The sequence below is a fragment of the Magnolia sinica genome, chromosome 5, assembly GCF_029962835.1.
Source record: "Magnolia sinica isolate HGM2019 chromosome 5, MsV1, whole genome shotgun sequence".
Taxonomy (NCBI): domain Eukaryota; kingdom Viridiplantae; phylum Streptophyta; class Magnoliopsida; order Magnoliales; family Magnoliaceae; genus Magnolia; species Magnolia sinica.
The window spans coordinates 19,875,293-19,896,327 of NC_080577.1; the positions used below are offsets into that span (position 1 = coordinate 19,875,293).

At 39.3% G+C, this 21,035-nt stretch overlaps 1 protein-coding gene across 4 annotated transcripts in view; it reads right to left on the minus strand.

The window, feature by feature from the left end:
* Window positions 1-21,035, minus strand: part of LOC131245677 (1,4-alpha-glucan-branching enzyme 3, chloroplastic/amyloplastic) — a 54,902-nt gene that overhangs the window by 12,985 nt on the left and 20,882 nt on the right. For all 4 annotated transcript variants that reach the window (XM_058245282.1, XM_058245281.1, XM_058245280.1 and 1 more), the window contains exons 5-12: window positions 20,441-20,613; window positions 20,261-20,350; window positions 19,968-20,043; window positions 19,074-19,181; window positions 18,168-18,258; window positions 17,789-17,890; window positions 12,296-12,398; window positions 9,272-9,409 (exon numbers count right to left, since the gene is read on the minus strand). In XM_058245282.1, coding sequence (XP_058101265.1) covers window positions 9,272-9,409; window positions 12,296-12,398; window positions 17,789-17,890; window positions 18,168-18,258; window positions 19,074-19,181; window positions 19,968-20,043; window positions 20,261-20,350; window positions 20,441-20,613 — 881 coding nt within the window. The remainder of the gene's footprint in view (window positions 1-9,271; window positions 9,410-12,295; window positions 12,399-17,788; window positions 17,891-18,167; window positions 18,259-19,073; window positions 19,182-19,967; window positions 20,044-20,260; window positions 20,351-20,440; window positions 20,614-21,035) is intronic.

Genomic DNA, 21,035 nt, shown 5'->3' on the forward strand with positions numbered 1-21,035 from the left:
ATTCCCCATGCTCTAACAGTTCGAGCTTTTAGAGCAAGTGGTTAATTGTCCTGCACTAAAGGCCTGTTTGATTTCTGTTTCGTTGCGGTAAATACATGCAAATGTATTTAATCATGATTTACCCTTTCCGCCTGCAAAACTGTCGGCAGAAATATTACTGTGTTGATCTTGTTTGGTTGCCTCCCGTGAGCACCATAAATACGGTCAAGACTGGAGCTTGTTGTTTGTTTTCCACCTTGGAAATGAACGCCAGAAGCACGAGGGATTTTATCGCACGCGTTACTGGAGTAATCTCACCAACTGTTGTGGGACCACCATGACATCAGTGTTGCGAGATACGTGGAGATGATGGAGATGATGGACGCGGTACTCCTGCGATAGCCTTTCGTAGGAAGTTCCAGCACTGGATACCCAGGTGGGGCCCAATGTGATGATTTTGATAAATCCTCTCCGTCCATTATTATTGTGAGTTAATTTTATGACATGAGGACAAAAATGAACCGTACCTAATGCTCAAGTGGGTTGAAAATGTGAGAATTGAATTTCGACAGATGAAATATTCATGGGCCATAGAAGTTTTGAATCTTTCTAATATTGGTTTTTCCAGTTCATCCCAATATGAATGACGCTATTAACGGTATGGATGGAATCTAAACATCACTATAGTACCCAGGGACGTTTCAACGGTATGAATTTCCCCAACCACCACAACCATCTAGTACGGCCCACTTGAGTCGTGGATCCCGCTCAATTTTTTTCTCAATGCTTAAAATGAGCTGACAAAGCCGATGGACAAGGTGGATTCCATACAAACATCACGGTGGGCCATGTCGGTCTGGGTTCCCAGCGCATGAAAAACCTGCGAAAGGCTTTAGCCAGCAATCGGTTTAAGTAGGAAATCCGCGTCGAGTGAAGAGTGATTCACACCGTTGAAACTATCTTATTGCCCATTAGAATCTTCGTTTGAAATACAATTGCTGGTGGAAAGAAAAAAAAAAAAAAAAAAAACATGATATGGAGAGGGGATCATAAATATCAGCACCGTTCTAAACTAGTGTGGCCTTTAAAAATTTTTAATGGTGGCATCACTGTCCCCACTGTTTTATGTGCAGGGGTCCACTGGAGCTTTGGATTTGCCTCATTCCAAAACGAACAACGGAAATGGTCCATGTGATCTCCGATATGGCCAACCATATATGTGTTTAGCACAATCCACGCCGTCCAAATTTTTCGTAATAAGGATTAAGGCGTGCAATCGAAAAATGAAGCTTCCTACTGTACAAAGTGGATCACAACACAAATACCACCCATTATACGCCACTGCCACCATTGAAGGAGATGGTGGACCCAACTCCTACATCACCAAACCGTCCGAGGTGACCCCATAAAATGAGCCGGTAAAATGGATGGATGGTGCGGATCTCCTGTGATGATCACAGTGGACCCCAGCAGTGCTTAGGAATACCCCACCTGGTTGCGACTGCGTGCACCAGACGGTGGGATATGGGATTTACTTCCAAATCCGAGATCGGTTTCACATCACTTTACGTCAGCGCTTTCGAGGAAATCCTGCAGGAAATCCTTTCAAAAATCAAACGACGGTTGCCGCCCTGACAGGGGTAATTACAACAACTTCGAATGTGCATTCAGAAATCAAACAGCCCCTAAATTGGTATAAGAGCGGGAGGTCTCGAATTCGAGACTCCTCACCGGGGGTGATTAATGCAAGGGTATTTTCACACCGGGCTCGAGTGGGGTAGCCTGTGGGATGTAGGGACACACTCGGGGTGGGCGACCTATGTGAGGCAGGTGGCTCATGAGAGGCGGGCCCCACCCATGTGATTCGGGTGGCTTGTGTGAGGCGGTACCCATGTAATTTGGGGCCCACGAGGGGGGTTTGGCCGATGTCCTAACCCATGAGATGTGGGGCATGGGCTATGAGATAAAGGATTAATTCGCCATGATCTAACAATTCGAGCTTTTAGAGCAAGTGGTTAATTGCCCTGCATCATAATTGCTTCAATATCTTTTATGGTTCAGCACTACGGGCTTGTAATTTCTTTACAGCTCCTTGTGGAAACCATTCTGGCCTAATCCTTATCATCACTTCATCACCTACTAGAAATTCTTTGAACCTGCGGTGAGAGTCGGCAAATACCTTGTACTTTTCGTTGCTCACATTAATCTATTTTCTACTTTCATTATCCAAATCATGGATATGTCATGCAAATGCATCTGCAGACTCGAAAGGTTTATAGGAGATTGAATGCATCTCCATGTGGTTCATTCGGTAGTGAAGAAAGTTTGGTAGAGTCAACCCGGGGACAAGATCTATGGCATGCTGAATGTCTCACATGGGTGGAAGCTTATCAGGTGGGTCCTCAGGAAAACATTACTAAACTCCTCCAACACCGGATTCACTTCAAGTGGCAAGTCTATGCTAACCTTGGGTGTAACCTCTCTTACCATGAGGGTATATACCATCGATTCATCTTTAGTTTCCCTTTCAAACTCTTTGGCGTTTATTATGTAGAGAAACTTAGGCTGGGATTTCCTCACCTCTTTAGGATCACCCTTCTTGACGTCATCTTTCTTCTCTGGGGTGCTTTTGGGCGAAAGAGGATTTAACTTTATCCTCTTACCTTCGTACATAACGAACAAGTATTCAAGCAATCAAATAGTGTCACATCACGATCATAGAACCAAGGTATGCCCAAAATGATGTGGCCTACATCTATAGGCAAGACATCACACCACAGCGTGTCTTTGTATTAAGCAAACTAAATGGGGGGTGAGCGGTTGGTTTTTTCCACCTTTGTTACCTCCAGTGGCTAACCTCAAGTTTGCTGAAAAAAGGAACTATGTCCTCTGAAACTGCCCCCATCCTGAGGCTAGGCGTTGAGAGGTTAAGCTTCACTTACTCCTGAGAAACTGGTGAGAAACTAAATGGGAATGAAACACTGTTGAGAAATTGGTATCAAGGACACATCGACCCATGAAACTCGATAGGGCCGAGGGTGAGGAACTGGTTTCAAACCCAAACAAGATAGTGTTAATGGAGACCACATTGGTGTAAGTATCATTATCAATTATCACTTTGCAGTTTTTATTACCATGCTTGATATAAGTGTGGAAAATTGAATTCATGCGCCAATCATCACTCTTTAGCCTGGGCTAAAGCACATCTGACAATTGCAAGTGATGCAGTCTCAACTCCTTCAACTTCTTCATCACTAGCACCAATTTCGAGCCGATATTCTTCTTCTTCGCAATCATCTTAATCATTCGCATCCTCATCAAATTCGCCAATTATAAGGGCCTTACCTTGCTTTTTCGTAGGGCATTGGTAAGCGAAATTATCATATCCCATCACGTATGCCCACCTCACCTCAAACTAGTACTAGCTAGACCTTTGTCCCTCGCATCCCTATTGTTAGGTTAAGTACCATTTGCAGCTTTGGATTGACTCCCAAAACTAGGCTTAGCTCCCTGGGGAGTGGCTTTGACATTGGTATCACGATAGTTGAATCACTTACATGAATTGTGGTTTCAAATACTGCTTAAGTTCTTGCACCACTTGATAGGCATGCTCTAGGATGCTGACGTCATGAGGAATGAGCTCATGTTGAAGCTCGGGTTGGAGGCCCATCCTGAAACGAGAAAGGGTCATTAACGGGTCCTCGATGTTACACTGCATCAGCCAGGGGGATTGCCACTGATCTAAAAGCTTCTACTAGTTAGAGAGGGAAATGTGTTTTTCCTTCAAGATCTCTTTCATCTCAGCCCATAATGATCCAGACCTCTCCATCTTCCGCTAAACATTTCTCCAAAACAACTTCGCTTGGCCCGCCAACTTTATCTTGGCAAACCTCACCTGTCGACGATCAGACACATCAAACCACTCAAAATAATGGTCCATATCCACAATCCAATCGAGGAAGGCCTTGGGGTCCAAGCGATCATCATAGTTCAGAGTCTCAATCTTCACTCTTCATGACTCGATCATCAAGATCATGGTAGTCTAAATACTCTCCATTAGGTGGTTGGGTACGCACCCCACCATGGCCAACACCTCAACCACAACCTCTTCCACGTCCTCAAATTTGGTTTCCTCTAACTTTACTTCCCGCTTGAAATTGGTCATCTTCTCCAACGTTGGGGTTTGCTTGGAGGGAAGCTCCCAACTAGTTCATGCGAGTATTGGTCTCATTCCTAAAGACTGTCAGTTGATTACTAGTGGCTCTACTTTGGGCCTCGATGGCCGCAAGATTGTTAATGATGGCATTGATAACGTTGGCAAGCTATTCTAAATTATTGTGGGGTGTAAACCAAAACCACACCCAGTACGAGTGGGCATAAACTAGGAATTTAATGGGAAACCTAAGAGCTAAATACTCTACATGCAATATGATGAGAATGGTAAGATTGCTAACCCTAGACATAGCAATATGAGAACCTAACCAACATGCAACATGAAAGTCCTATGCTAAACCTAGGCTCTGATACCAAAATTTGATGCAGGATGTGTGATCTAGGCTAGATATGATGTAAGGAAATAATAGACGGATTAAAGAGCAATTCAAAGTATAAGATATACTGACCTACCACAAATTTAAGAGATTAAATAAACAATAAAATTCAGATTTCAATCTAAATCACAATCCCACAATAAACTAAACCATATAAAACATGAAATTTGAAAGGATCAATGGAAGGTAGAACTTCCCCCTTTAACATAAGCTTAGGTCTAATTCAAAGGGTCCTATTTAGTCTTTCTAGGGTTAAGGATATGGGAATCTAGGGTTATGGATTTGAAAGGAATCAGGGCTTTGGTAGGATTTAGGATTTTATATGGAATTGAGAATTAGGGTTTCGAGCTAGGGTTTATGGGATAGGAAGATGGAGTGAAGAAATGGAAGAAAACGGATAGAACGGGCTGACCATATGGTTGTACGGCCATGTCCATACATGTAGGGGCTAATGGTGATGGGTTGGATTTGGTGGAGTGAGGAATAAAAAATGATGGGTTTGGGGTAGCAAATTAGGGTTTTGGGCTAGGATTTATGGGATAGGAAGATGGATTGAAGAAATGGAAGAAAACGGATAGAACGGGCTGACCATATGGTTGTACGGCCGTGTACAGACATGTAGAGGCTAATGGTGATGGGTTGGATTTGGTGGAGTGAGGAATAAAAAATGATGGGTTTGGGGTAGCGAGTTTAGGTTTACAAGGAAATAGTCAAGGGATTTAGGGTTTGGAGAAGAAAAGTGGAAGAAAATAAGGAATTGAGAAGAAGATGAGAAGGCCAGGAGAAAATACATTTTCAAAGAGTAACAAAGAGGATAGATTAGGCTTCACACCATCAATCTCCATTCACAAGAGATTTCCCGTCTCAAAAACAAGATAGAGCTTTTTTGTTATTTCAAAACATTCAATAATGGGCTAGGGCCAGATGTCCCAGCCTTTTATAGCCTTAAGAGAGACTTTTTACAAAAAGATGCTCTCAAATGAAAATCCTCACATTAAGATGCTCAATAAAAGAAAAGTTATTCCTAAATCCCTAATCTCAACTAAATATCAAAATAAATCCAACATGAATAATCAACTAAATAAAAGAAATAAATCTAAACATCCTAAAGTCTACGATCAATGTGAGGATCACAATGATCCAACCGTCCGATCAAAGCGTCCTCAAGATTCAGCCGTCTAATCGACATGTCCTTACAGTCCAATGGTCCAAACTCCTCAATAAGCAACCCACGTGCATCTTCCTAATGTAGAGTCTTCGAAGATGCACAATCATGCATGTGGGGTCTTCAATGTGGCCCACCTGGGCCCATGTATTGGTCATCAAGCGAAAGTAAAATTGAAGCTGATCTCTTCCTCCTCTGGTATACTCTGTAAGGCGCTCAGATGTCCTCATCATAATGGAAATTGTATTTCCAAAAAACCTTGTTTCTAGGAAAGTGTGGGAAAGGAAACAATACTATTTCTCATGTTTGTTTATCAACATCATTTTCTCAAGAAAATGAGATGTGTTTCAAAATCATATATTAAGAAAAATAAAATTCTCTTGAGAAATTCTTTTGTTTGCAACTTCAAGTCTCAAAGTGTTTATAATACAATGTGAGCCCCACTATAAGATAGGACCCACTATTGTAGCCATGGAGTCAGTTACATGTAACAAAAGATTCCATGAGGCCATGCAAGATTGATACATTGGTGGGTACTACATCCCCAAGGGCATACTTGTGATGGTCAATATGTGGAGGTTGCACAGGGACCCACACGTGTTTGGACCCTCACGAGTTCCGACTAGAGAGATTTCTCACCAATCATATGGGCACGAATGTTAGGGGTCAGCATTTTGAGCTGATATTATCCGGATCCAGCCGTCGATCGTTCTCGGGAATGCCACTCGCCTCCCGGTCGTGCACTTGGCACTCGCCCGCCTGATCCATTGCTTCGAGTGGGCCCGTTAATATGACTGAGTGGCTACAGGCTACTCTGACCAAAGCTGACCTGTTGGAGCTCATATTCACCTCCCAACTCTCTCCTGAGTCCTACAAGCACTATATGGAGAAGCGCATGTTCACGATCTAAGCCATCCATCTAATGAATCTTGCCATGCAAATGTCCTATCCTGAAAATCATGCAGATCATGAGAGCAATTGCAGGTTCGAAACAAATGGTTGGATTGGCCAAGTTTTGTTTACATACCATGGCCTGTGTACTAAGTGGACCAGACTGGCTTTTGGGACATGGCATCTACTCAGTGGGACCTAGATGATGGATGACTTAGATCTGTCACACTTGCGGACCCTCCATGGATGTATAATAGGCTAAAAACTTTCAGATGGTGTGATCCTGAGCATTCCATCTAAGGCTGTTATGTAAGACTGTTGTTATGTTCTTGTAACCACCAGTTAGAATTGTTTGATTTCGGATTTCTTTTTTCCTTCCAAACAGTATTTATCCATTGTGGGGTTTGGATCAACGGGCTACATCTCTTGATGACTGACTGTACATATGCAAACAGGCGCCACATCACTTTTATTGCACCCAAAGCTTTTGGACTTGGAGAAGATGGTCACATCATCCATCTGAACTGTCCATTACATGTGACCCACTTTTCATGGGTCGGATGTTAGTGTAAGGTTGTGACCCACGTAGTGGATAGCTATGATCATTTGAATTGTACACATTGTTGTCAAATGCGATTGCATATGCGCATATTGTGGATTGAATCGAATATGCCATGATGGCATATGCGATCCTGGAAAGTATGCCATGGCATACTTTTATATGCGATCACATATGCAAGTATACGAATGCATACTGCATATGCGATTGCATATTTCCTAATAGCCAGAGTGGAAGCAATTTATTTTTATTTTTATTTTTTCAATTTGGAGAACCTTTGCCTATAAATAGGCACCCATATCCCCTCCATTTTCACTATTCTTTACTCCAAAGCTCTAAATCTCTTACTCTAATCTCTCAACAATTATTTCAAGTATGTTTATTTTTTGTATTTTATAAGTTGTGCTTACTTTTTGTAAATTAAGTTGTAAGTTATAACTTGTATGTTGCTTCAAGTTATCCATTTATCAGTAAAATTTCTTTGTTCGAAATTTATAATAATTAGTTCTCTTTTAATGTAGCTTGATTGTTTTGTTAAAATTTATATAATATAATATAAGTAATTAAATATATAACTTAATGAAACACTCAAACTATAATGAAAAAAGTAAAATAACCCAATCCAATCATGTGTACTAATTAGGCAAGTTTTTCCTATTTTTTTTAGAATTTTTTTAAAAATTTTTAACTTTTTGCTTTTTTTAATTATTTTATAAAAAATATGCCATGGCATATGCGATTGTGCGATCGCATATGCGAACAGCATATGCTGATCGCATACAATCGCATATGCGATTTGACAACATTGATTGTACAAACTTTGGCCAATGGGCTAAATCATCCCAGGGCTACCTGATCATCATACACATGCCTCAATACTCCATGGAAGAATCCTGCCCACTGACATTTATGGGTTGACTTGTTGGTGATCTAGCATGCCCTAGGTTCAACACCATTGAATATCTTGGCATGGGAGATCCAAGAAAATCCAATGGCCGATCCTCAATCACATGCAACTTCTGAATGTGGGAAGGTTTGAGCAGGGAGAAAATGTGGGAAAGGAAATGCCCTCTCCAAAGAGGCTGGTGAGAAAATAAAACGCCATTTTTTACGGAAAATTGATTGTGGAGGAAATTGGTTTTCCCTTCCTTTCCTATGGTTTTGGTGTTTACAACCAGTGGAAAGAGGGTTTCTCAAGAAACCTTGTTTCCTTTCCCACCATTTAACTGAATCCAAACAGGCCCTTAGTTGAATTACAGTGAAAATATTCCTCCAGAGAAAGAATGGCGATATAATTTTCTCTAAGGCAATAGATTTTATGGATGTGTGTGCATGTTCACATGTGATATGTACATTCTTACTCAATTGACCATCTTGACCAATCAGTCTCCCTCTTGGTTCTTTAGCTCATTGCTCTCTATTTCAATCCACTTTTCTACTATTGCAGTAAGCTTCTGGTTATCACTACTACTACAATCACCAAAGAAGGTTTTCCTGTTTAAGATTTAGTTCCAATAGTTCATGTACATGCCTGAGCTCGTAACATTGAACAACAGTCAAATGTGAAGCTTCATATGCCTGTCCTACGAAGGTGAAGAACCAATGAAGTAACCAATCTAAAACAGAGAACGAAAATCAGAGAAATCATGTAAAGCATGCAACACATACACCGGACATGCCTAAAGTATAAAGAGTCAACTCAGCCAAGCAAACCCAAGAGAAGAGTCAAGCCTAGCTATCTTATTCCAAAGGTACAGGTGCACCAGTAGTAAAATAAAAGAGCGAACAACTTGGCTAAACAAACAAAAAGAACAACTAAGTTAATATCATCCAACACAGTTGTAAATCAGCAGTTGAGACCTTCAATGGCCACACATCATGCAAGTTGCAAAACTTTATCCTATTAATCAAGATTGGGAGAAATAGTTTTAGCATCAGCATAAGCACATGCATGAGATATAACCTAGAGACAGAATTGCAAGCAGAACAAAAGAATTCACAAAAGCCCTAATAGAAGCACATTGGAGTAGGATTAGAACTGAGAGCCCTCTGTTCCAAATACCATTCAATGAACAGGGAACAGCTTGAACTGCATGATTATGAAATGCATGAACTAAATGGTCAAACCTTATCCATGCTCCATTCATGATCAGGTACATTCTCAAGGAACCATAACCACATCTCTGATACAGAAAGATTGACATAATAATCGAATCCCAGTCCTCCTTGATTAACTGGCTCACATAGTCCAGGATAAAGAGTTGCCTGACATAGCCAAGAAAACTTCATAACAAACTGAAAAATACAATATAGCGAACAGATCTAGATCTAAAACCACGTAAAGCCTCAAATAACAAGTACCAATAGAAGTTGAAAATGTCAATGGTTTAATGGAAGTAACCAATATGTATAAAAGGCCCATTACTTATGGAGAAGATAATCAGGAGTGATAGAAAAACAGACTGTATGCTCATTAAAGAACCAACCACCATTAATTTAGGAGGAAAACAATAAACAGTACCAATGTTTCCTGACAAAGCAGGAAAGACAAATTTGGACAGCCCCATAGAATAATCCGACAATGTTAATGGATGTGGGGACAAGTTAGAATCAACTATCTCTACAATATATTGTCACCAATGTTTTAAATATCATTATCGCATAATGTATCGCACCCTTGGGATACAAATACATATCAGTTATCGCATGAGACATACCGGTTGTATTGTGTAACATATCGCTGTTGTTGGGAAACATGAGAATAATGGGAAATTGGTTGATTTTTTCAATGGAACTTCAGAGATTGTTGAAAAAGACATCAATACACACTTAGAAATCAAAACATTATTTTTTTAAAAAAAAAGTGCACATAATAGGGGTTTCCTTTGTATGGGGTCCTAATATATGCGCTTGCAAACTGAACTGGTATAAGTATATTCGAAGTCTTTTCATATAATTTATAAATGTAAGAAGACATGTATGGAAACACAAGCAATACATTCAAAAGCAAAAGAAAAATCACTAGATCAGGTTACATGTTTAATTTTGTGTTTAGATACAAAGATTGCAACTGATTTGTGAGACATTGAGAAATTTCGATTTTTCTCAATTTTCCGCAACTTGAACCATCTCCCCTAAATCTCGAAATTGAAGTTTCAAATCTATGATTTTTCATGGAAAATATGAAGAATCATAGATTTGTAACAATTTGACACTAGTTTAACTTGATTTACAACAAAAACATGGATTGGAAATCGAAAATGCTCACTGAGTCGAATAGGTGGGATATATCGGCATTACCTGTGCGTTTCATATCGCACGGGTGGGATACAAGATATATTGTGGGATATATCGGCTGATATCGTCGATATTTAAAACACTGATTGTCTCCATACAACAGTTTCTATGCCCATGTAACAGAAGGCAAAACACATTAACAGGAGAAAGCCTTCATTAATTTCCATGAGCAACTGTTGAAATCATAAATGTATGTTAATCACCTGTTCCTTCACTGTTCATTTGCTTCCAGTCTATGGAACTGGTGTCTAGGCCAGTTTGGTTTTGCATTATCGAAGTTTGCCATTATGGTGGTGATTTTGCAGGCTTGGGTGGTGGGTCCTAGAGGAGTTAATGACCAATTTCTTTGGAATCTAAGCCATTTATCTGTGTTGTGGGCCATTTGGAAGGAAAGATAACAGGACTTCTAAAAATATGAGCAAGTTGGTTTTCCAAATGGGATACTTCATATGCTCATCAGCAATGATACAGCATCCTTATGAAATATTAAGGTTGTTCCACTTGTGGCTAGTATTTTGCATATGGCCCATTGCCTTTTTAATTGAGAAGATCATCTTAATCTTATCAACCAGAAATAAATAAATTATAAAAATAGAAAGACAATAAAACTTCTTAAAACAAAAGAGAGTCAATCATCCAAGTGAGATGCTTAGTGAGCTCTTGGGCGATGCCCTTAAAGGAATTTTAGCGTTGCAGGAAAGTTGACTTCTTTGGGGATTGGATGGATATCCTTATGTAGTATTAAGATTGTTCCCCTCCTGGCTTATATTTTGCATCTGGGCCTTACCTTTTGAATAAGATCATCTTATTCACTAGATGTGTGTGTGTTTGTGGGTAAGGTTCTGCTTATGTCCCCACGTTGATGCAGACATAAGCAAAATCCCCGATGCTTTTAAATGGCACATGGGATAGCCCGTAATCCATTTGAACCGTTCATTTATTCATACAACTAAGAGCAAACCATGGTGTAATAATCAAGCCAATAGGATGATCCTAAGCATCCAATCAATATCATGGAAAATGGACAGCCAAGATTGGGCAAATAAACAAAATAGATCCAATCATCATCTCGAAACATCTACTAGATAGATCCCACTCTATATTGCTTGTGATTCTGAAGTAACACTTGGGTTGATGATTCTAACCACGTGACCTATGGCTCGGAAACAACGGGCGGGTTGTAACAAATTGGCCCCATTCAAAGGGTTAGGATCATCCAATTGGCATGATTTTTGCACCATGGCTTGCTCCCATTGGTGCTATTGAATGTACAGTCCGTCCCACGTGTCATTCAAAATGTCTCCCTACCTCCATCCGATCGGCGTGATTTTCGCACCATGGCTTGCTCCCATTGGTGATATCGAATGTACAGTCCGTCCCACATGTCATTCAAAAGGATTGGGGATGTTCTTCCCTCCCTCTCACTAATATTATCACTGGAAATTATATAGCTCTCTTTTGAAATTTCATTTATATATCCTTTAAGCCTGGAGTAATTTCTTACTAAGTTCAATGTCTCTTTCATTCTTCACAAGAAATTTACAAAACAACCAACCACCCAACCAACATATACATGGATATAATTTTTTTCTTTTTTTATTTTTTCTTTTTTTTAAAGGTATAAAGTCCTAATTTATGTAAAGGTTCACTCTAGCAGTTGGATTGTGAGAGTTACAATCTCAAGGTTAGAAGATCCAGTTCCCCTGAAAAGGTAAAATGTATAATAGGCTTCATTGTAAACTTGACTTTGCTTTAGTTTCAAGCATGTTGGCTTGGTGGATGCTCACAAGTTACATCTAATAACAAAAAAGTGCACAAAACCAGTAAGGGGGGAATTGATTACGGATAACTTACATCTTCTGCAATTGTTACTATATTAGGATGAAGCTCATGTAGCATCTCGTTGGCCAAAATAAGGTACATCAAAGCATCCTTGTCAACATATTGATTACAATACCTAGAATGAGAAAATAATTACTGCCAAATATCTTGAGCAATAATAGAGTTTATATGTGTATGTGTGTGCGCGCATCTATATATAAACAGAAGAAAAACTCGAGTTTCAGAAAATGCTAAAATGATACATCCCAATAAACATTTTACGTGAGAATAATATGCTAGCAATAGAGATTTTAAAAATGTTGCCTAATATAAGCGGCGGCAAAGGACTTAATGAGTGTCAAACAACCATTTACTCCAAAAGCTTAAGCTGTCAGAGTGTGGTGTATCAATGTACATCAAGGGACTTTATTACTTCAACACCCCCTGCACGTGCGAGGTGGGAACTCCTCACGGGAACATATTGACGAAGGTGGAGGGACACTCATATCATAAATAGGCCAGGCTTAATTTCCCGGTCCCTGGGCCGGACTTGATTTTCCTGACCCCCTATGGGAGAATAATATATTAGCGAGGCATATTTGCTACTCTCGAGATTCGAACATAGGACCTTCCGCTCTGATACCATGTCAAACAACCATTTACTCCAAAAGCTTAAGCTGTCAAAGTGTGGTGTATCAATGTATATCAAGGAACTTTATTACTTCAACACTGAGAAGCCTTCCAATCAAAGGACTTGAGTAGACAAACTTTCACAACAAGGCATGTCAGGATGGATCGAGCATCTTCGTGGCAAGTTCAACAGAATCAACAGTCATGCTTGTCTGATTAAGGGAATTACCATCACCTAAGCAAAACTATTTTGTACAGATTTTGGTACTTCTTGATATTTTTAGACGCACAACTTTGTGTAGGATCCCGATCATTAGCTAGGATTAAAATGGAGGATCTTGATAAAAGTTTGACTGAGGTGTTGAAGAAATTTGACTAAGATGATATTCAGTGATTTTCCTAAATTGCAACAACTCAAATTCAATCAGATATCATCTCTGAGAAGCTGGAAAACATCATTCAATAATTATGTGTGGGACCAACCAGCATGGGCCCCACACTTTGTTTCTTTTTGGACACTTGTACCACTGGCGGACCTTTTTCCTCCAACAGATTGTCAATGACAGATTCCATTTCTGGAGGAAATTTGTTCACCAGATTTGAACATCTCTCTTGATTCATTCCCCCTTATGTAGCTGGTGGAAGAATTTTCTCCGCCAGCCAGTGTATTTTGTGCAAACTTTGATATTAGGGCCCTCATTTCTCATATCTCAAGGATTCAATACATCCAATCTTTGGGTCCGTTTTGTAACCCTCCAAACCAGCTTTCCAATTGTTTGAAAGTCAACCCACTACGGGTTGTATATGTTCAATGAGGGCCTTGCAATAGGATGGTTCGCAACTGCTTTCTACTGAATTTTCTGCTAAAATTACAGTTTTGCCCCTCCAAAAAATCAAATCATCTAACTATTTTTTCCTCCCAATTTTGGTAAAATCTTTTACCCAAATACCCTCTGATTACTTCCAAATCACATCCTTCACCTAAGTTACTAGTTCCTTTTTGTGAAATTCCCATTCTATCCCCATTGGAGCCAAAATCCCTATTCAAATTAAATTGTGTTTACCATTTTCTCCATCCATTTGATTCTCTCAAATTACATATACCATCTCAATTGTTTATAAATAAACCCTCTCTCACAGAGAAAGGGTCTTGCTCAGAATTTTCTGAGTACCAATTCTTGAAGCACCCTTCTTTCACACAGAAAATCTCTGCCACTGAAAAGAATTCCAGTAAATTTTCAATCAATTCTCACAGCCAAATGAAAGAGATGATGGTTTAGAAGTTGAATCCAAGAGATAGGTAGTATGGGAGTAGCTAAGGAGAACGCCTCAGCTTCCTAGCTTGAGAAACCGCTTCAGCAACCCTCTCACAGTGAATTTTCTCTTTTAATTCTACCCTTTTACCTATCTTCTCTGTTCAAGCAACTCGAATTCGGAAAATGATCTGAAGGAAAACCATCCGGAGTCATTTGAAGTCTACCAAGAACAAGCCCAAATATAATCTGTTAGATGTGTATCCTGAAAAGCCAATGGTACATATATCAATGGATCCTGTTTATTTATGACCACCTAATCGAATGGGATATGTTTTGTTTTGGTTGACGGACCGCGATGGATGGTGGTGATCACACATGTGGCCCACTTCACATGAAGATTATGTTTCTATTGTTTCATTTTATTTTTATTTTTTTAAGTCTTTAACGTGATGTGTTAGCATAGAGTTTAAGCATATTGGCTTTGGTTATGGAATAATTCAATCATGGGGGTATATTTGTACTTTTCTCATTTTATTATTTCTTTCTTTTAGTCCTTAAGGTGTTGTATTAGCATAGAGTTTAAGCATATGGGCTTTGGTTATGGAATAACTTGAGCATGGGGGTATTTTTGTACTTACACATATAATGACAGCCTAATGATTATAAGAGGAGAGGCTAGGGGCATCAGCACCTTCTAAGCCTTCTCTCTCCTCTTACTTCTTCTCATCTTCTCTCCCTTTGTCCTTCTCAATCTAAGGTGCCATTTGATAAACTAAAAAATAAGCTCTAAAGTGCTGAATAGTAAATTTTGATATAATTTTAGGGATATTTAGTCAAAAGTGAAAAGAAATTTTAATGCACCACCACTTTCAGCATTAAGTGGAGAGGAAATGAAAAGAAGACCCATATTTTCAGTGAAAATTAATTTAAGCATTTAATGACTTGGATTTGCCAAACAATCAAAATCAATGAAAAGCACTGAAAATATCAAATTTTGGTAAGAAATGCTGAAAATAAGTTTTATCAAACAGCCCCTAACTCAAGGATTATGTTATCAGTGACAGTGAGGTAAATGTTCTAGTACAGCATTCCTTCCCCTTTTCTTTCACTCTCTCCTCTTCCCTTTTTTTCTCCACAAGGTGAAACCCAAAATTACTTTAGGGGCTGATCTACACAAATCTCTTTCATTTGTTGTTCAACCACCATATGATGGGTTGTGTAGTTGTGCCTCATGAGTGTGTTTGAGGCCCACTTTCACATACAACCATTTTGATAGTTTAGAGTGGGCCATTGTGCATCTATAGTCATATTTGAAAATTGAGATCGTCAATGAAGGAGAAGGATTCCTCGTATTCGTGATGCAGGACAATTAACCACTTACTTTAAAAGCTCGAACTGATAGAACATGGTGAATTAATCCCTTTATCTCATAGCCCAGGCCCCAAATCCATGGGTTAGGTCCTCGGCCGAAACCTGCTCGCGGGCCCCGAATCCATGGGTTCCGCCTCACATGGGCCCCAAATCCATGGATTACATGTAGAGGTGTACACGAGTCGAGTCGATCCGAGCTTTGCCCAGCTCGTGCTGGGCTCGGACTGCTCGAGTCCTAGTTCGTGCTCGGCTCGGCTCGGCCTTCGAGCTCGGAACAGCAACTCGTGCTCGGCTCGTCCGAGTTCGAGCAGAGTTTTCGAGTCGAGTTCCAATAACATCAGAATGTTTCACAGATCAACCTGATTTTGGGGCCCTAGAGGTAACATATTTCACATATCAGCAATGAGGAATTGGATTCAGTTTGAAATTGAAAGAACACTTACCGGAGAGAGTAGAGAGAGAGAGGGTAGGTGCAGGGAGAAGCCAACAGGGGCGGGCGGCCGTGCAGTGCAAGTAACGGCCGACAGGGGCGGGCGGCTGTGCGGTGCAGGGAGAAGCCGACAGGAGCGGGCGGCCGTGCAGTGCAGGGAGAAGGCTGAGGGTGAGGGAGAGAGTAGAGAGAGAGAGAGAGAGGGTAGGTGAGGAATGAGGATGAGTGGATGAGGGAGAGAGTAGAGAGAGAGAGAGGGAGGACGGCCGCCGGATGAGAGGGAGGACTGGGAGAGAGGCGCACGGGTCGAGTTTTCAAAAGGGTTAAGGACATAACTAGGGTTTTTTTTGTTTTTTTTTGAAATGGGTATATATACTACACGAGTCGAGTCCAAGTCGAGTCGATTTCAAGTACTATTCAAGTTGAGCCGAGTTGAGCAGGGTCAAGCTCGTGCTCGGCTCGAACTCAATTCGAGCACCAAAAATTAGCTCGTGCTCGGCTCGAACTCATTTCGAGTCAAGTATTTCTGAGTCAAGTCGAGTGAGTTGCCGAGCTAACTCTGCTCATGTACAGCTCTAGTTACATGGGCCGCCCACCCGAGTGTGCCCCTACATCCCACAAGCCACCCTACTTGAGCCTGGTGTGAAAATGCCCCTGCAGTAATTCGTCATAAATCGGACCATACATGTGTGGAGTGATCATCAATCTATGCCTTTTTAAAGCAAGTTTTTGATGAGTTCAAGTTCTTCTCTAGGTGTTTGATCGCTTCTTTCCTTAAATATGGATGTCAAGAATAATGCTAAGGATGGTCTTCTACCTTCATCCAAATCAGTGAATCTTCGAATTACATTGACCCAACTTAATGGTGCTAATTATTTACAATTGGCCACATTCATAGAAGTATTAGGAATGGATGCGGGTGAGAGAGAAAATAGGGTCGGAGGGAAAGGAGGGAGAGGAATGGATGGCATTTGGGTATAAATCCTAAAACATCAATGAAAATGCCCCTCTAAAATATATCAATATGATATGTACTACTGAAAATGGGTTGGCCGGGTGGATTTAGTCTGGAGTTGCAGGATCCTAGACACAGCCAAGCTAGGCTCAATAAGGAAATGGGCTTAATTTTCAGGCCTATGCTTAGCCCAAAGAGGGCCAACACTGCCCATTTACCCCGAATTACAGCGACAAAAACAACCAATTCTTCACATGAAATGTCAAGGCAATAGTACCACATGGGTAATAGATACGGTGACAAATCTCATTCTCAACAATTTCTCAGCCTGGGAATCTCTTCAGGAGATTTTTAGATTTTTAGCATTTTGGCAATTTCTCATGATATTATCAAAAAAAAAAAACTGCAAATAAAATATTAAAATCTTTATTGTATAAACTAATAAATACTTTTAAATTTTTTTAAAATAGTAAAAATTAATTATTTTTAGCTTTTAAATAATTTTGCTTTTAAATCATGATATGTTAAATAATTCCAACATTTTGAAAATCTTATGTTACTGTTGCGATAATATCGTTTAATCAGTAACATGAGATTTTGAAAATCATTTATTGTCTAATCAATTTCCCACAAAAATATTGTGAGATTTTGAAAAACTTGGAGATAGATATTTGTCACAGCGGTAACACATGCACATAAGACTCAAAACCATTGGGGGAAAAAACTCATCTCATGAAGAAGGAATCCATCATAGGAATTCCACATTTCCTAGCAAAAATCGTCTAAAAACAGATCAAATAACACCAAAGAATGGGATTATGATATCGTTCCGTCTACAGATTCTACACCAGTTCACTAAAATGTTAATTACACACTTTACTTACTCCTCGATGTCACCAGTAAAAGCAGCAAACCCGTTGTGCGTATACATCATAGACGAGAGTGAGTGGAACTGGAAACCGTCAATTTGATATTCCACAACCCACCTGTTCCAACATTTATCTGATGAGCCATGCTAATTCCAAAACCCAAATGCAATTTCATCCTACCACTTTCAACCAAAAAATCTTCTATAGAAAGCTAAAATATGATCATCAGTCAGCTGTAAAATGAATGACATTGCCAATGGCACCAAACATTTCAAATTTCTAAATAAATAAATTTAAATAATTGAAATAAAATTAAAATAAAAAATTTTAAAAAAATAAAAATAAAAATAAAAAAAGAAAGAACAAGTAGAAAAGTTTTATGTTCATAAAGTACCACTTCAAATTTGATAGAAGATAATGTAGCACATCGAGATCGCCATACTTGAACATTCTGGTACCCCAATATTTGTGTTGCCCTCGTTTGCCTAGTCATCAAGGATAGTTTACAGAAACTGAGAGTTGTTACTAAGAAACATATAAGAGCCTCAGCCTTCATTCTTGAAATGCTACAACAACTAATTGCCTCTAAAATATCTTCCAAGAAAATGCTGGTGCTGTTTTGAAATATGCTGCTCCAAAAATGCACCAATGAAACTAGATTACCATTATAGCTTGGTGTGCGGGTGTATTCAATTAACCAACAAGAATTTCCCCACTCTCGCAATTCATAGAATCCGTCACACTATAAGTATCTGTTTACAATCTGTATTTACTGGAGACAGTTCTCTCAATAAAAAGAAAATATGTGCAAGAGATCCACAACATCCATTGTGTGTGTGTGTGTGTGTGTGTGTTGGGGGGTGGGGGGCTTCTTGCATCCCAAAAGTCAGGCTGATACAAAATTCAAATGGGACCACACAATAGGAAATAAGCTAAAATCACACCGAAAAACTCCAAATTCAAGTGGTGTGGCCCACCAGAGTTTTGGATCGACCTGATTTTTGGGGTGTCCCTTCAAGCTGGTGGGGGACTGGGGCGCACCCCGCAAACAGATTGGATGCATACACACCACACTTAATGCGACCAACTACAAAGTTAAATAGGCCTAGAAACAAGCACAATGCTATCAAAATGTTCAGTACATTACGAAAGCTCCTCTAATCCCAATGAACTCGAAAAAGAAAACAGAAAACCATACAAGAAAAACTCCAACAAAACCAAAAGAAAGAAATACGTAGCTCCAACAAAGAAGAAAGTAAATTTTGAAACAAATGTTTATGAAAATGAAAATCAATATTACCAGTATGAAAGTAACAATCATTCGTTCCATCAAATAATGACAAACCAACCATCTCATCTGCAGCCGCATAGGAATGGACAATATCTAAGAAAACCAGTAGCCCAAGCCCTGTAGACATGAAAAAAATTCACAAAATGAGGACAGTAAACATAATAAACAAGAAAAGATATATTTACACAAAAACAAATCAATTTGGAAATCTAATGTTTAAATTCCAGTGATATTTCAATAAGAATGGTATAAAATTTCTGCTTATCAAAAACACTGATATAACAAATGAGCTGCAAGATTATAACAATGCAATATGAGCAATAATGGCAGACAGAAGGTTCATTCAATCAAGGAAAAGCAACAACAACAAAAATCCACTTCTTTTATTCATATAGTTAAACTGAAGAATTTGGGTTTCATTGCAGTTGAGGTGGAGAAAATGGAAAGATAGAGTGGGCACTGGAAAATGTGTAGTATCTAACTTCTTAGAACTCACAAACAATAAACTACTAGGCTGCAAAAACTGAGTTTTAATTGCAAATTAAAGAAAACTATAAAATATTGGAAACCAATTTTCTGGAAAATAAATCCAATATGTCTCTCTCAAAGCAATGAAAATACTCAAGTCTGGAAGAGATCGATGGTCTGCAAAACTATTTGATGCCAAACATGGAAAAATGAAACAATTTTAGAAATGAGTCTTGGTATATGTAGCCACAGATGTTACACATGACATTGAAAATTGAAAGGCCAGATCATCTACAAATCTGCAAAAGCAGGTATAAAGGCCATGATTCTTTCACAATCAGTGGCGGGGATATCCAACCACTTCCATGCCATAACTGACAATCTTAGCAGAAATCTACACAACGAATGCAATGATGGACAAGTGGACCATCCAACCATGTGCTTCATCAACCAAACGCTTGAAGTCATCAGGAGTGCCAAATCGGCTGCTAACAGCAAAGAAATTTGTGACCTGCATTATGATAAAGGAAACACATTTAGTTGTTGGCAAAAATTATTTCTGTCAACAGAAGGCACAAAGTAAACAAACAAATATATACGTTGAGTTTCTGTGGTTACTATGCAGAAAGATGCAAACCAAGCAATGTACTTCAACTTAAAACTGAAACTAATTGAGAAACTCCACGCACTCACATGCATGGCTTCCTGTGCATGCATAATCAACTCACTTTATACCCAACGGAGGAATAATCTTTATGCTCAAGAATCCCAATCAACTGAATTGCATTGTATCCAGCTCCCTTTACATGTGTAAGGACCTGTATAAAAGAAAGAAATACCAAATAGATGGATGAAAATAATACTGAGAATGCAGTCAAGGAGGGGAAAGAACAAATATTGGGAGTTACCCTCAAGGTAAATTCATTAAAAGAAGAAATCTTCATTTCAGTCCCACTTATTCCAACATGGCATTCATATATACGAAGAGATCTTGGCACTTGTGGACGCTTATTTTTCCATTTATACACACTTTCAGGAGGTGGTTCCCAATGCACTGCAAATGATTGCTTTCCATCTACATCTGAAATGCATGAATAGACATGAGAAGCAAATAAAAATGCAACCAAAAACCATGCTTCCAATGTTTTAGCAAAGTAAACCAACCATGTAATCTTGCCACATGCCAGAAAAAATAAGTATTGAAGATGACATGACAGCGAACAAAACCCACGTATTAGGATTGAATGTCCTTATCACCTTGACAATAGTCAGCAATTTCTCCCTCAATTTGAAATCAGTGAGCTGTTGATATGCTTTGCAGAGATAGTTCCACATACTTTTTACCGTTTTGTGAGGACTTAGACTTACAGCAATCAAGGGTTCCACAAAATCTAGAATCCACATCATAACTTGCGGCAATCAAGAGTTCCACAAAATCTAGAATCCACGTCATAACCTTGGCATTATTGATTTCCAAACCCGAGTTCCTTAGCATCAGTGGAT